The sequence below is a fragment of the Nomia melanderi genome, chromosome 5 (genome assembly GCF_051020985.1).
Source record: "Nomia melanderi isolate GNS246 chromosome 5, iyNomMela1, whole genome shotgun sequence".
NCBI classification, from domain to species: domain Eukaryota; kingdom Metazoa; phylum Arthropoda; class Insecta; order Hymenoptera; family Halictidae; genus Nomia; species Nomia melanderi.
In genome coordinates, this window is record NC_135003.1 from 14,830,174 (window position 1) to 14,846,816 (window position 16,643).

The following is a 16,643-nucleotide window of genomic DNA, read 5'->3' on the forward strand; positions in this document are numbered from 1 at the left end:
CTATGCTACGCAACATCGTACATCCGGATTGTCCCCGACCACTCTGGTGTGACTTCGAGGAACTATGTATCTCTGACGGTATCCCGGAAACCTCGGGGAAATCCACGGGGAATGGGGGTAAGGGAGGGTTCGCCAATCGGTTCCTGTCTGATCGGCCGGTCCTGCAGAGGGGTTGGCGATGCGCCCGAAACTGGAGAGAGGCCTTTGTTCGACCACCCCTCGCCAGATGACGCCACTGTATCGCACGGGGTTTTTCGGATTTCGCCTGTCGGAACCACCCCTTAGCAATGCACACCCCTTTCACCAGTGGCCGTGACTCGAGCAACTACGCCTTCGATTTCCCAGGACTGCCTGACGGTTATACGCCTTCCGATGTGTTTCGCGATTGCTTCGGTATCACCTATAAAAACTGACTGAGATACTTGTATAAAGAACTGGTTAATTTAACAGATACCTAAACCTTAACATAAACCGATGTATGTTCTCGATTGGACCCGACACAACTGTAGCCACAATGTAGAGGGATACCCTTAATTTAGCCATTTTGTAGCAAAAGCAGCACAATAATTCTTCCATAAAAATGTACCCGAAAACTTCACGTCAACAGTTACAAAAAAATATATACTTCTCTTTGAAACGATAGCGATCTGCAACATCTTAATTCTCAAATAAAGGCGACCGTATCGTCGAACTTCGCCTAATTAAATTTTTTCTCCGTTCGATGCTTGTAAAGATCACCGAGAACAGTTTGCGAAACCTGAATCTTCAGTCGCCGTGGCAGAAGTATCCCAAGGGCGACTTCATTCTTTGCACGGCACCGTGCACCGGAGAAGTCTCCGGCCGCGCTGGATCGCGCCGAAGTCGGCCGCCGGAGAAGTTTATTTTTCGAAGAGCGGTTGGAAAAAAGGCGAGGAAGGGGAGCAGCGAAGCACGCGCGACGCCGCCGCCGGCCAACGCGTAACATCAATAACCATTCGCGGCGGCGACATCGTGCGTTATCGGGAACGAAGCCACGGGAACGCGGAGTTTGAAGATCGCGGCGTGCGTGACCGTCGAGAAAAAGTCCCGGGGCAGCCGCGCGATTAATGAAATTTGCGACGCGCGCCGGTCCAATTTACGGGCCCCGCGTCCTTGTAAATTTCCCAATGGAGAGCGTTCCTTCGTTTCCGAACCGTCCGGCCGCTGCCCTGCTGTCCCCGGCTATCGCCACGGAACGGGGACCGTCCAGCCCGGAATGCGCCCGCCTTTCTCTTTTTCTCCGCCAGACAAAACGCCGTAATGGCGCGGGACATGCCCGGCCAGCACCGGAGATCGCCATTTTCTGAGATAATATTTCCTCCGACCAGTTCCGAGGGTTCCACCATTGACCTGGGCCCGAGGACCCTTTCCGAGTCGAACACCGAGAAACGAAGTTCGAGGACTCAATCCGAACGAGCGCCGTTCCCTTCGAACCTTTGCACTCGAGAACTGACTCTCGATCGCCGCTTCGTCTGATATAGAGAAACCATAAAATCTTACAACACTCAGCTTCGTATAATGCATCGATACGAGAAACATTCAAATAAAACACCTTAGCTCCTTGATTCATGCTTTCTCATTCGGTTTCCACGAATGTATCAATTCATTACTCTACGTTTCAAATCTTCCTTCCAGCATGAAGAATAGCTTCCCTATCGTTTCCCAGCTAAACGTATCGTAGCTTATTATCTAAACTGACGATCCAGCTACTCCCGTTCGCAGGACGAATAGGCGTCATCCGAAACGGCCTTAAACCGCGTCACAACAGGTGACGGGGATCCAACAAACGATTTTACACCCCAGCATCAAGTCTCCCGTGGAAGCGTCGAGCATCGAGCAGCAGATAAAGTTAGAAGGGTGCCGTGAGCGGATAATAAGGGAAGATGAAACGTAGCGGCGCGCCGCTGGTAGGGTTAGGGGGCGGGCGCCGCTGGTAGGGTTAGGGGGCGGGCGGCGCTGGGAGCGAGGGCAGGAAGAAAAAAGGAGATCGGGTGTGCCGGACCGGAACGTTCTCCAGGACAAGAAATCGGGAAACGTTGGCCGGTTTAACCGGCAGTCAGCGGTAAAAGCAAAGTGGGGGTGTACCCACGCGTGTGCACGCTCCCCGGCCGGGCACATTTTATGTTTTGATGGCGCAATAAACCGTCGTAAAGCAGCAGTAAAACGCATCGAGTCGCGAGTCCGCTCGGTCTGTCTCTCCCCCGTCCGTTTAGCCCCCTCTGGCCTCTGTCTTTCTTTCTCCCTCTGGCTCTGCTTGATGTCGTCAAGTGGCCCGCCCCGTTCGCGGGACCGTCACTGTCTCGCACACTTGTCGACCCGCGTGTTCCGGACCTTCCGCCACGTTCGTTGCGTCACCCGCGTGTCTCCCCGTCGAGTCCGTCAAGCTGTCACGTGCTCGATCCTGATGTTTACCTGGCCCGTCCCCTTTGTCGGTCTCCTTTCCGTTTGATGATCTCGCAAGATTTCGACAACGCACACTATCCCCCACCCCTCCACCCCGTCTCGGTGATTCCGCGATATCGTTCGCGCTTGCACGGTTTTTTTCGCGAGGGGAACGCGAGCGATCGTTCCGTGCGATGGGTTTTGTCGGTATTCGATGCGATGATTGTTTCGTTACTTATTGCGGAGTAACTGGAGTAGAATGTTGCGACGTGCTGGAGTTTTGAAGGTGAAGGTAATGTTTCAGTATGAGATAGGTAATATGGATGGAGGAATGAGAAAATCGTGGAAATTTTTGTAATACTCGTTGCGATTAGTGGATAATGGAATTTGATCAAATGTGACAAAATGTGGTTTCTGTAATGAGATGTTAGAAGATTGTGGTCGAAGCGATGTGTCGTACAATAAATAAAAACATGGCAGAAAAGAAAACTTCCAGTTATAGGTGCATACGCTAAATTTGAACATCTGGCTACGCGTGAAAAAATCGGCAGCACGTATTTATGGATTCGAATGCGAACAAACAAAAGGAAGATTTATCGCCTCCGAGTCTGGGGTGGTGTTTTCTCTGGTGTTTCTTTTGTTTAAGCGATTGCGAGCCGAATTTCGTAGATTTGTTCGGTCGAGTCGTAAAAGTAGACTTAAAATGAATTCTTTCGAAGTGTCTACTTTCTTAATGAAATTTACGGCTGGTTTTATGCCCGTGTTAGTTTATATTCTTCGAGACTTTTGACGTTTAAGTGTTAGCAAGCCATTGTTTCCTCGGCCGGAGATTTGATCGCGAAGAAACATTTATTTAATGCGCCGAACACAGCATAAATATAGAATTTTGTTTAATATGCGAATATTTAGTGCACCGTAACTCGTTATTATCGTCGCGATACAAATATTTAATTGATTCACGACTGACTTAACGTCAATTCGTTCACGTCGCTCGGCGAAACATTCCTGTTCATCTGTTCCCGTAATGCGTATCGATAAAAACCACTGAAACTTCCCGCGTAATGTTCCAATAAATAATTGTTTATTGACACACGATTATTGTCCTCGTACAAAGGATAGTCTAAGATCCAATGGAAATTCCCTTGCGCTCGGGGAGGCATAGAACAGCGCGTCTACTTCAAAGGCTCTCCGCGACGTTGCTTATCGAAGTTTTTTCTCCGCGAACCGCCAATAATTTCCGCAATTATTTTTCATTATTCCTATTAGAATTCGCGCTGTTCGCGGATTATATCCGCGCGGTATCAATGAGTACCTGCAACATCCTCGAGTCCCCGGCAACTAAATCAGCCCCGATGAAATACGAACGCGTCGAAGTCGTCATTTAGGCCGCACTCCCGCGGAATCCCGTCGACCGGGGGAAAAAAATGGCCGCGCAGCGGTCGCCGTCGCGGACTTCATTAGCCGGAACAACGATTAGCACGCGGCCGCGCGTTCGAACGAAGGGGCTTGCGTCCGAACGTTTACGGCTTCGGGAAAAACTCGCGTTCGTAATAACGTTAACAACGGCTTAATAACCTGCTGCGTTTCTGGTGGGTCCCGCATCGTCGCGAGAGCTTCTTCGCGGATAATCTACGATTACTCGCGTACCTTACGCAATTCCCCGTATTTCTCCCGACGAGAAAAATGTACCAACTATGTCCCGCCAATTAAGCGGACGAACGCTTCCCTATACTTTTACGATCGCGAACGGAGAGTTATCGATCTACGGTGTCCATCGGAAGAATATCGGAGAGCAATTTCGAGCTGATTGTTACTCGCCGCTTTTGGCGAGGAGGAATTTCACTTTCGAGGATAGAAATTGCAGGGGACGCCACCGAGATGAGAACGGAATCGGCAAATCTGGGCGTCCCGTTTTCTAAATATTTCGAATTCACGGCATGCAGGTCGATCTCAGCAAACGGCACTGGCAGTCCTCGCGTTAGATCGAATATAAAGAAGCATTCCCTGTTCTTGTTTCGAGCGACTCTCGAAGATTAACCGCCGCGAGTGAAAGTTCCCGTTCTTTCGTTCGTTGCGTCGCGGTTATTATTCACCCGTGGTCCAGCGTTTTTACGCGGCGGCGCAGAAAACCGACAGCGCCGTTGCTTGATATTCCTCGATAGAACGTAGAAAATTATTATTACCATCCGCGGTTATGCTGCCGGGTTCCGAGAATCGGCCGGCCGATCGCCGAAGTGCACCGTAATCACCGTATTCGTGCATCACGGTTTCACCGTGCTTTCTCGGAACTGCTAATAAAATTGTTCGTAATGACAGGCCATGCATCTCGGACCGCGCGGCCTCCGCTCGGCCCCGGCGCTCTTCCCGCGCCTTTTACAGCGCGAGGTTTGTTTAACAAATTACGTTACATTTTTCTACGGTCCGCGGCCGCTCGGCCGTTGCGTCGGGAACGACGGAGGAAGGAAAAAGGACGAGTTCCGGTACGAGCAACGCGCCATTACTGCTCCGCGTCGCTTTCTCGTGCAATTATTATTCGTGCGCACTCGAAAAATGAATCTGCCACGACGCGGACTCTCCGAAGTGTTTTCTTTCGCGAGGTGTCTGCAACTGTTTGCTCGAAATTTTATTCTAGCGCGACTTAGGGTTCCGAAGAACTCGCTGATGGAGAAGTGAGGATTAACTCTGAATATTCGAGACTTCTTTCGGGGATGTTGCAGATGCGGATGGTCGAATTTTATTAATACTAGTTTCGCGAATTGTCGTCGATGTATCAGAGAAAGTAGAATTGATATTGAAGTGACGGTGTTCGTTACTCACGTCGTTTATTCGCGAGTCGGTCGGCACGGATCCAGATTCCTCGACTTCCGCTCCGGTCGAACGTCGGACGAGAACTTTGCACCTTGACCGTAGCCGGACTCGAGGGAATCGGTAATCTGCAAGATACGGACAGAGGAAACGTCACGGGATTGCCTCTTATCTGTGCCTCGTCGGCGTTTTAGGGCCAATCTTTCTCCACCGGCGTGTCCTTGCGCTTTCGTCGGCCTTCGATCGCCGCGCGCCACGCTTTATCGCCCCCAAAAACGGCGGATTCTTGGTAACAGACGGGTCCGGCGCGCATCTGCGACTGAGTAAATCGTCCTCGTAAAACGTGTCAACACGAAACACGCCCCTTTCCTGTTAATTCCTTTAACGGTCCTTACATTCGCCCGTAATAAGGAAGGCATTACCACGTTTTCAAAGTAAGCGGCCGATTATAAACTGAAACTTCGGCTTGTAAATTGTCGTCGCAAGAGTGCCGCATTGCGATCCCGCAATAAAATAGAATACATTTCATTTTTTAAGCATCCCGACGTATTAAAATGTCCTCGAACGATTTAACCGCGCGAATCTTTTCCCCGCGGCCCGTCAGCCGCCGTGTTGTTCCCTTTAACGCGTATTTCTCTCGCAAAAATAAAGATCGACTCGGCTGTCGTGGTAATTAGACCGTGAACTTTACGCGTTCCTTAAAAATCCGAGCGATCCGCGCGGGCTTAGACGGCGTCTGCCGAGAACTCGAGTGTTTTATGCGCGATACTTCTGTTGCGAAACTTGAATACGAATTATATAGTGAATCTCGGCATTATTTGAATACTGTACAAATTTCTTTGACTATTTTATACTAATTTTAAGACGGATACCTTATGTTCCTCCCAAAACACGTTCACTTTTTATCCAAACGAAAGGATACCCTCTCATTGCGACTTTCAATTAAACGTTAACAAATGCGAAGCCCTGATTTCTATCTATTCATTCCATAAAACGTCGTAAATATTTTTAAAAATTTTAGACAGATCTCCAGTTCCTGCACGCGTCAGGGAAATATCGAATCGGAAAAAACCATTGTAGGTAAAATACCTACAAAGCCCGCGAATTCCCTCGCTAGGTAAACAGGTTTCGCGCTAGACAAAGCGGGTCGGTAAAGTAGATCCGAGGAAAACGGACCGTGACCTTGATCCGTAATCTGTCGTTACGCGCATTGCTTTTTAATTGTGCGTATAATTAGCGGTACATATACGACAGTTAAACGGCGTGTAAACTGTATACTACGATTAGATAAGCCCGGCAAAAAGTGACGCGTAACGACTATTTGCATAATGGATGTAAAGAAAAAAGGAATCCCCGCTTGGTTATTATCATTTAATGGGTTACATTAATATATCCCGCAGTTTAAGCCGCGCAATATTCTATACGGGCGAAAATTGGCTCGCGGATAAATGCAATCTACACGTTTCCATCCTCCGGACGATTTCACCTGGCCGCGACAATTCGATTCTCGCCGACCCGTTCGCGACTTTCGATCGACGTAAACAATGTAATTAGAAGTTTACGATAGTCTTGAATCTATTTACTCGTCAGAGGTCGTAGAATGCAACTGCATCTCTAACGCGTCGGCCCTGCTCGTCAACTGCAAATTTCTCTTTACCGGTGACGCGTGTGTTAAATCTTGCGATAGATTGCAACGTGTTGAGAATGGGATGTATAATACAATGAAAAGTAATTTTTAAGTGTGAACACGGAAGATTTATCTCCGACGAAAGTGAAGTCTATTGCAGCATTCTTCATGCTTCTTTCAAGAGATACATTATAGTCGATTCACATAAATAGAAAAGAAATTCCCATAAAACTGTCAAACGTATGAAGACGTCCTTCGATCGCGTGCAACAGTCAGGATACTTCACAGTCGGAAGCACATCTGTACAAGTGAAGCTTTAAACAAAAAATAAAGTGCATCCCTTAATCGACATGTGGATAATACAACTCATCCATCCCATAAAACGGTGCCACAACGCTGAAAACTGTAAACCGCAACACGTGGAGGCAGGAAACACTCAACTCACGGTGTCCAGTCATATATCCTCAAACATTACCAGACTCGCCCGACAGGATCCATCCTTGCCTCCGTTAAGCTTGAGGATCACTGATTAGAATCGACATAAAGCATACTCTAAGTAGAGTCGCACCATTAAATCGAATACACTAGGAGCGCAATCAATAAAACATTGTTTCTTACGAGTAGCCTGCGAATCTTTATACAGACTCGTTTCCTTCGATCGTTTTCGAAAACTCGATACAACGAAGAACTTGTCTTCTCCAGCTAACAAACTTCTAATAAAAATAAAACAAACATCCCATAAATTGTCATTCCTTAACCCCAATCGTACCACGTGTTTCTATAACGAATCACCACGATGTGACTCTCAGTCACTTATAAGCATAAAACGAACGATTAAAATGTTTCTGTTTATATGGCCCAAATTTTAGAAGCACAAAAGAGCTGTTGGAAATGCAATACGAAATGATCAAAAAATTCAAGTAAAAAGTTCAAATGTGACTCGAAGTCTCATCGTGATCCCATTAGGGTTAATATCCTACAAACTGGTCCTTCCACGGTTAGCATCGAGAAACCTCCGAAACCAGAGTTGCCACGAGAATTTCCTCAGATTCGCGAGTACGGTCCGAGCTCGATCCCATCCCTACCGCTGATCGGGCGAAGAGGATGCCGGTAGGAACCGCCGCGGCTCGGTTCGGTTATTCTCTTGATCTCCTCGAAGATGGCGCGCCAGGTGCCTCCGTTCCGATCGTCGCAGGGCGTCACCCCGACTCACCCCCTGCACCCGGGGTTGATCCTCGCAGGACCACCGCCCAATTTCTCCCGTTCCCGTCCGCCCCCGCTTGCCAGCATCCCCCCAGCCCCGACCGGGCCGAATCTCTCCCCTCGCCGTGGAGAGGAAGAGCCTCGACCCGAGAAATTCCAACGACACGTTTTGAGGGTTCCAGAAGAACCAGACCACCTCTTTTTATCCTCCGCGCATCTTTCCCCCGCGGCCGACGCATACCAACGCGGCCCTCTCTCGCCTCCTCTGTCTTTATCCGTCTGGCTTGTCCGAGATGCCCACGGTCGCAATTTACACCCCGTGGTGCTCAAAGACAGGTATACACACCGCGCCCGGTGCAAACGAAGCCTCCGAGCGCGCGCGTTCACGGACACGCACACGGATCCTCCTCCCGCGACCGGCTCCCTCGGCCCTCCGAGACAAGCGTCCGCGATCGTTCATATAATTGGACCGGTCCTCGGACTCTACGGACGCTGCTCGGGGATATTCGGCCGGCCGCGCGTTGACGAAACCTTTGTCTCGGCCCTCCGATCGGCTCTCGCTTACGTAATTATGGGATCCGTGGATCGGTCACCGTACATCACCGGGTCCCCCGGGTTTATTAGAGGATCGTCGCTCTCGACGTCTACCCTCGCGCGTTAACAGCGGACGAATGTACGAGGGGAGCTGAGGTGGCCGGTAGTTCTTCCTAATTATTGATACCTTTGCGGTCCGAGGCGCTCGATTCTTCACTCTGGGGTTCCAGTGTTAATTCAGTAATTTCGTGTGATAAGTCGTTTACTTAGGATCACAGGTACTTAAGTGGTACTGTTGTAATTATGATCGATGAACTATAGCCTGAATTGGAGTAAAGCTGAATGCCCTTCTAACGTAGAACCGCAAAGGGTTGATCCCAGATCGCGGTGAACATTTGTTAGCGCCCACCTAGGATCGCGGAGCCACGTAGAGGTCGCAGGATAATGTGGGTGGCAGGTCCCGTCAAAACATCGTACGCCGTATGGTCCCTTATCTGAGCCTCCTGGATCAGTTACCAAGGGCTCTAGCTGCGGTTGTAGATTAAACTTATCCACCGTGAAAGAAAAAGGGGTACGAGAGCGTCCGTTGTTGTTTAGGTCGTTCCCTGTATCGTTCCCATCTATCGGGCCGGCCCTGGCAACAAAGGCCGGCCCGAGAGAGAGGCATTTCTTTTCTTTTGTACGCGGCCGTCGGGTTGGCCGTGTTCACCGGGTATCATCGGGGCACGGGCGGCGTCTCAGAGGATCGAACGGACCCGGAGCGTGCTCGAGTACCGCTGGCCCAGGGGTGGGACATTCATCTCCATAGATTAGGTCGCCGCGGCGATGCACACCGTCGGGTGTTACGGACGCACAGCCCGTCTCCGGATACCTGAGTGGCCGGCCACGCCTGCACGTCCCCGGTTTCGGCGTTCGGGGCGAGGAATTAAAGGATCTCATGGTGATAACTTTCTGATTGTCAGGATAAATCTGGCGGGCTTGATCGAATCGATTTCGACCTGGGGTTCTTCGGTCGTTCTCGGGTGTACTCTGGGACGCGAAACGGGGGAACCGTTATTACCACGGGTTATTTTTAATAATCGTCGAGTACGGAGGGGATTATTCGTCTTTAATGGATTTTATTCGGATCGTGACTTGTAATTGGGGGTTCTCTGTATAATCTGCTTGATTAGACGCGATAGGCGAAGTTCTCGGATGTCACCGTGTGTATTCTTTGTTAGAGTCAGGTGATCAAAGGTTATTGCGGAACTAGAAATTGGTCTTGCTGTATTTGTTTCGTAGAGGCATTGAATGATTTTACTAATAGAGAATTTTATCTTTGTTCCAGGTGGGGAGGGTGGCGTCCGAGGTGAGTACGTGAACACGAGACAGATAGAGCTTAATTGTACGTACACCTGTGTCTTCGTTATTTAATTCCCTAGCTGTATTTGCAGCGTAGAGGCGGGTTAATCAGAAAATCAGACTGAATCCTCGATTTTCGGTCGTGAAAGTGCGCTCGTCTTGATCCGCTAGAGGAGGAAGTCGCTGTAGCATTTAACCCATTACTTTCTCCGGTATGCATCTACGAGCGCGTGTCAAATTCATCATTTTTATTCGCGGTAAATAACAATGGCATTCGTTCAAGGATTTTTACACTACAGTTATCAGAGTTAAATTGAGCTTGCAGCACATACTTAACTCGCTTTGACGAACACGAAAATAAATCACTTTCTCCTAGAATACTCATAATCACTATGACATGACCCCTAACAAATACAAAATGGCAATCATCGTCCGATCCACCACCGAAGATTACACTCCAAGATTGCCAGATCAATCTCAAAGAAACTGAATGTCCAAGAATTGAACATTCCATCTCCATTCTTCTCATCAATTACAATCTACAATTAACCATCATTCAAATACAAAATCCGCGAAGCTTCCTCCAGGAAAACAAACCCCGAGAAACGAAAGCTTCACGTTCCACGTGCTCCGTCCGCTATGAAGACGAACTTTACGAAAGGATAAAACAGAAATGGACAACAGGGAGTTCAGCCGAGTTCATCGGAGCCCGCGCAGCTCGTTAACAGCGAAACAATCAATCTATAAGACGCGTCTATCCTCGTCGTCGAAGATAACATCGAACGGGCTGTCCATCGCAGAGAATCCCGCGATCGAGAACTTTTCCCGCCCCGGCTCCATTCCACCCTCGGATGCAGGACGCTCATGCGAGCGAGCGGAGAGCAGCCCCCCCTCGCGCGCGTCCCGGCTAATCCGTCCCCCTTCCCTCCCGGTGCCCGCGGACCGGCTCGCTTCTTGCCCCATCGTGGCGCGCGGTGCCACCACTCTGAGAACGCAGGAATGCCGCCGCTATCCCGACCGGGACTGGGTTCAGTGGTTTCCAAGAGTCGAGCAGACGACGCTACGGTATCGAAACGCGCCGGTTTCGCTCGCGATTTTCCGCGGGCGCGCGAAACAATCGAGTCGGGACCGTCAACGGAGCCGGGTAGCAGACGGAAGGGAACAGCAACATTGTGGTACCATTCGAAATCCGAAGAGCGCCATCTGGTTCGGGATCGACCGGAAGTGGCGCAAGAGAGAGGGAGACAGAGAGGTAGACGGAGAGAAAGAGAGAGCGAGGGAGGGAGAGAGTTAACCAGGAAAGGGTTCGAACATCGTAACCGACCATCGGAGGGTGGCATAGTGAGCACATACATACACGTGTACGTCGTACGCGTCTCGATATTAATTGATCCCATCGGCGGGCACGAGGTTGGCCTGGTCTGCCGGCTGACTGGCTCGCCGGAGAAACAGGCGAGGCCGGTTTTCGTGGAGATCTCCTCTCGCCGTTGCACGGGGATGCAGTTCCGGCGAACAAGTTCCGACGAGAACGAGCTCCGGGTCCCGTGGATCGAAGGGCGGAGTTAGATAAAAGAAGCCTTCGGCGCGGAACAAAAGCGTCGAGACAATAAAGGGAGAGAAGATAAGAGGTGAACGCGGCACACGGAGGGGTTGAAGGAGGGTTGGCCGAGGGGAAGGGGCAGGCAACGAGGAGAGAAACTCCGAGAGAAATTCGAGGCGTAGTGAGAGAAAGAGGAAAGCGGAGTCGGAGCGAAGAAAAGAGGAGAGTGTACGTTAGAGGGACAGAGAGAGGAGGGCAGGGGGAGAGAGAGGAGACCGGAGCGAACGAGCGCGGCAAAAATTCGTGGCTAGAGAGGCTAGGTGAACGGAGGCCGTCGGTCGGGCACAATCCCCGCGCCGGGTAAATCGGAAGTTACGGTGCGATTAGAAAGATCGATACGAAATTGCGAACTGGGGAAATTGCGGGCGGCGCGTTTACGAGCCTAGAGAGAGGGGTTCGAGGGGGGTTGGTTCGTAGGGGTCGAGCGAGCGAGCGCTCCAGCCAGGATAGACAAAGGAGAAGCGCGAGAGAGACAGGGGTGAAACAAAAAGCGGATAAACGCGTGCGGGGGGAGCTAAATGTCGAGAGAAAAACCGCTGGTGAAGCGAGTCGGCGGAAGAGCGAGCCGAACCGAGAGGCTGTTGGAAGAGAGGAGTAGAGATTAGAAGAGAAGCGGACCGGAGAGAAAGCTGGAAAGAGAAAGAGTGTGAGAGATAGAGAGAGAGAGAGTGAGAGATAGGCGAAGAGGGAGGAACGGAGAGGTACGGATCGAGAAGGGAAAAGAGAGAAAGACGCGGTACAGTGGGTGCGAGGAGGCTTCGAAGGCTGGAGAGAGCAGTGTGTGCAGGGTATAAGGCAACGTGGCGAGCAGGACTGCACCGGGCAAGAGAGAACGCAGAGTGGTGAGCAGAGTGGATCGGATCGGAGCAGAAGCGAAGAGAGCAACGCGAGGAGAGACGCGCGTGTTGTACGGACGGAGAGCTCGGGAACGTGGTGTGTGCAGTGTCGAGGGAGCGAGCGAGGAGAAACAGAGACGAGGAGAGACGCGCGCTGAGCGCGGGAGTAAAAGGGAGAGAGCGAAACGGTACGAGAGGAAGAGAGAGAGAGCGTGAGTAGACGAGTGGCGCCTGCAGCTCGCGAGAAAGAAACAGGAGAGAGAGTTGGAAGCATAGGCAGAAACGAGGATCGGAGCGAGCGCGGCTCGGTTTGCGGGGACACCGGGATAGAGTGAAAAAGAGGGACGGTGACAGGGAGCGAGCGAGATGAGGCGAGGCGCGGAGTAAGACAGCGCGAGAAAGAGCGAGAAAGAGAGAGCCATTCATCTTGGCGCGCCTAGCCGGCACGCGATTGGTCCGACGTGGATAAGGGAGCGACAGGATTGGTCGGCTCTGTTTACCAGCTGGTACCCCGGCGCGGTCGAGGATCGTGGAAGGAGAGGGGGGAACAGAACGGAGAGACAAGCGGCGCCATTATTGTAAGGGGTTACATTTAGCTGGCCGTGGGTTGTAGTACGCGGCGTTCGGGATAGGGGGCTATAGTACCTTCATGCATGGCCCATAAAGGATTCGTCGACTATCCGAGAAGTACGCAAGAAACGGCTTCTAACACCTGACAGGGGCCACGCTCTTCTCTTCTCTTCTCTCTCCGCGTGCCGTCGCCTCGTTCGCCGTGTCGCAGCCCAATTTTCCTACGGCCTGGGACCGCTGCGACCTGGATCAGCTGGGGTGTGGGCCCCGACACGGACCGACGAAATACCCGGCCACCTTTATCGTCGCCGACGACGAAACCGTCTCGCAACCCCGACGCGGAAGGACACCCCGATAATTACCATAAAGGAGCCGCGACCAGTCCGCGCCACGGAGAACCGTCCGCCGGCAACTAGCCGGACGCTGGATCAGCCGTTCGGTCCCTGGTTTCATTGGACAGCCTGGTACCAGTCCCTCGGACACCACCTGGACCCGGCCCGGACGACGATGACCGTCATCTGAGGCGCGAAAACGGGCAGACACGCTGGACGGTGGTTTCGGAGCAGAGCGTAGTGCGGCCTACCGAGCGGGTACCAGGAAGAAGAGCAAGAAGAGGAACGTTTCCGCTGCGGGGTATCGTTCCACGCCGGTGTGCCGTCGCGAGTTCGCCGTGGACGCCCGCGATCGCCGGTACCGTCGTCTGTAACGGACTCGTGCCCGCTCTACTATCGGTTCCCTGTGATAATGTGTACAAGTTGCGTAAGTGGCAATCAAAGTGGGGGTTGAAGCTGAATGATCGAGAAGGGACAGTCGAGAGACAGCCGGTGATCGGAGCAGCAGGAAGAGACCGACACGGGGAGGCAGGCACGGTGAACGGAAACGGAGCGACGGACGGGTGGCAGCAGCCTGGTATCGCTAGGAGATCCAGCAGTAACGCGACGGTTCGTAACGAGAGTGCGCGCGAACGTAAACGAAAGTCCCGCGGGTAGTTTCGCCGGCGAGATCGGTAGAAATCAGAGGAAACGGGGATTTCCTTGTCGATCTCCGAGGCGACCGGGTTATTATCGTGTCGGGAACAACGGAAAGAAGAGAAACGGTGAGTGAGAGAAGTGGAAGATGAGGCAACAGCAGCAGCTGGCAGTTTCGCCAGCGACCCTTCGGTGTCGGTGTTGAGACACTGGTCCCGGTTCACGCCGGGGGTGTCTTCGGCATCCGCGGGTTCGCCAGCCGTTCGGCCAGCCGGTGCAGCCGCTATGAGTTCGAAATTCATAATCGATAGTATGCTACCGAAGTACCATCAGCAGTTCCATCATCAACAGTTGTTCTCGAGCGCGAACCCCGGCAGTATTCAGGCGTGCACTAGCAGCCCGGCAACCGCCAGTCTAGAGTCAAGCTTATCCGCGGCTGCAGTCGCGGCCGCGGCTGTGAATTACGCGCAACAGCACAACTCGCCGAGCCCGACCGGCTCGAGTCCCCAGCACTCCGGAAGTTCCGCGTCAACGTCACCGGCGGCACGCACCACATCGAGCATGTATCCGTACGTATCGGCGGCGGCGGCTCACCATCATCATCAGCAGCAGCAAGCGGTCGCGGCGGCGGCCTTCGGTGCCACGTCCAGCATGGTGCCGGGGTTCGGTTCCACCGCGGCCTCGAGCGCCGCGTTGGCCGCGGCCGCGGCCGTCGACGCTGCGACCGCCGGCGACAAGTCGTGCCGTTACACCGCGAGCCTCACCGGAAACGTCGCGCCCACCTCCGCCGATCCCATGGTCAACTACACCCTCGGACATCATCATCAGAACGGGGCCACGCCGGGCAGCCTGGTCTCATCGGCTTCGGCGTCTTCCGCGGTCTCCGCGGCGTCCGCATCGATGGCCGCCGCCGCGCAATTCTATCACCAGGCCGCCGCCGCATCGGCCGTCGTCGATCCCTTGACCTCATGCCAACAACCCACCACCGGGCAACCCGGCATCTCGGACATACCCCGGTACCCGTGGATGTCGATCACCGGTAAGTCGATGTTTATGTTTACTACTGAACGCTTTCAGTGTCTTTATCTGCCTGTTTCCTGGGTGTCACCTATAGTCTGGAGTGGCTTCTTGCGTTCATCATTCCCGGGTTCCGATTGGAGGCTTTGTCGGTTTTAAGTAGTTAGCCATTGAACCGATGGGAAGTATTCGTGGTGTCGTTTGCTGGGCCGTTTTGGGGTAATCATGCATGCAGAGTACCTCGGGCTGTTGATTGTATCTCTAGATGTTGAGTGAGATTTAGTTTCGCTACCTTAGGCGATCTCCGAAGGCGTGGGATTACGTAAAAGCAAGATTTTTTAGAGTGGGATAGAGCCTGGACTCTTCCGTACATGAGAATATGTTTACCTTCGAGTAGCGATTGTTTTGGAGCAGTATAATGTACGTTGCAGATTGCGTGTTTATTCTATGCTAGACGAGAATGTCTTCTAAGGTATAAAGAGATGCTCTGTGAAAGTTTTGTTGCTGCAACCTCCGCGTGTATCTTGTATTGGTTTGGAGCATCCTTTATTTTTGTTGCTTCTCCTCGGAGTCGTTCTTCCGATCCGTTTCTCTCTATCATACCATCTTGTAGAGTACTGTTTTAGTTATTGACCTTTACCGGCGGAAGCTACGTAATTTTAGTAATTATCTCGGCGCTCTTGATACTTGTACTCCGTCACGTAGAAGAGATTCGAGACGCGCCGACGGTCACAATGGCTGTCCACCCCACTCGGCGCAACCAAATGTTATCAGTCTGGAGCGATTGTGGTGGGGTGGACAGTTATTATGATCGACGGTGTATGTCAAGTCTCCTCTTCCGAAAAACAAACAATAGCACCTGTAAAACGCGCCACGACGGTAGCCGTAATATTAACGAAACATCTAATAGAGTGTCTCGTACATTCGTTCAAGAATATTCTGCCGAGTTTTGATGAAAATACGTGGTCGCTCCATTTCGAAAAAAGCGGATAATCGATATTTATACGTATTCCACTTCTCACTGGCGAATTTCCAAATTTCTACATCCGGTAGAAACTTATCTTTCCGATAAAGTGCTTCGGTAGACTCGAAATAACACGAGAGATTTATGAACGTCTACCTCGACGCGCTTTTTACTGTATTTTGCCTACTAAAATACGACACGAACGCATAAACACTCTCGATTTACCAATAAGTATAATAAATCCGTGAATCCATTAAACACGGTAACTTACACGCTAGCTCGCCTAACTTTGTCGCATCGATTCACCTCGGTCTCGCTTGAAACCACAAGCGTAGCATTGAAATTAAGAAACAACTCTCCCAGGATCACGCGACGATCATAAACACGAGAAACAAATGATTCAAGATCATCCAACGAAGCGTACTCCGAATCGTCGTTTCAAAACATCAACAACAAAGTCACGAGCCACTGCGATCTTTGCGAGAGCAGCCAGCTTGCTGCGAAAAGCCTGAATAGCTCGAACCCCGATACTTTTACCGAGCACGATAGCGTTTCGAACTCTCGCCTAACGACGTTTCCCGCACAAGATACCTCTCCCGTCGCTGTCGCCGTCGAGATCGGCACGCCCGTGCAACGTAGCCGGCTCCGCTTTTCCCTAGCCGTCTCGCCGATCGAGTATCGTGGAATTCCGATGGCGTTAAACCCGGCGCACCGGTGTCGTTTAATGGCGAGCTCTCCGGTCGAGCGCCGTGGCCGGGCATTAAACCGCGTGTATCGC

The 16,643-nt window shown here is 51.7% G+C and overlaps 1 protein-coding gene across 2 annotated transcripts in view; it reads left to right on the top strand.

Moving 5' to 3' along the window:
• Positions 1-16,643, top strand: part of LOC116435040 (homeobox protein abdominal-A homolog) — a 360,685-nt gene that overhangs the window by 285,416 nt on the left and 58,626 nt on the right. For both annotated transcript variants that reach the window (XM_076367577.1, XM_076367578.1), the window contains exon 4: positions 9,897-14,923. In XM_076367577.1, the coding sequence (XP_076223692.1) occupies positions 14,170-14,923 (754 nt within the window). In that variant the 5' untranslated portion in view covers positions 9,897-14,169. The remainder of the gene's footprint in view (positions 1-9,896; positions 14,924-16,643) is intronic.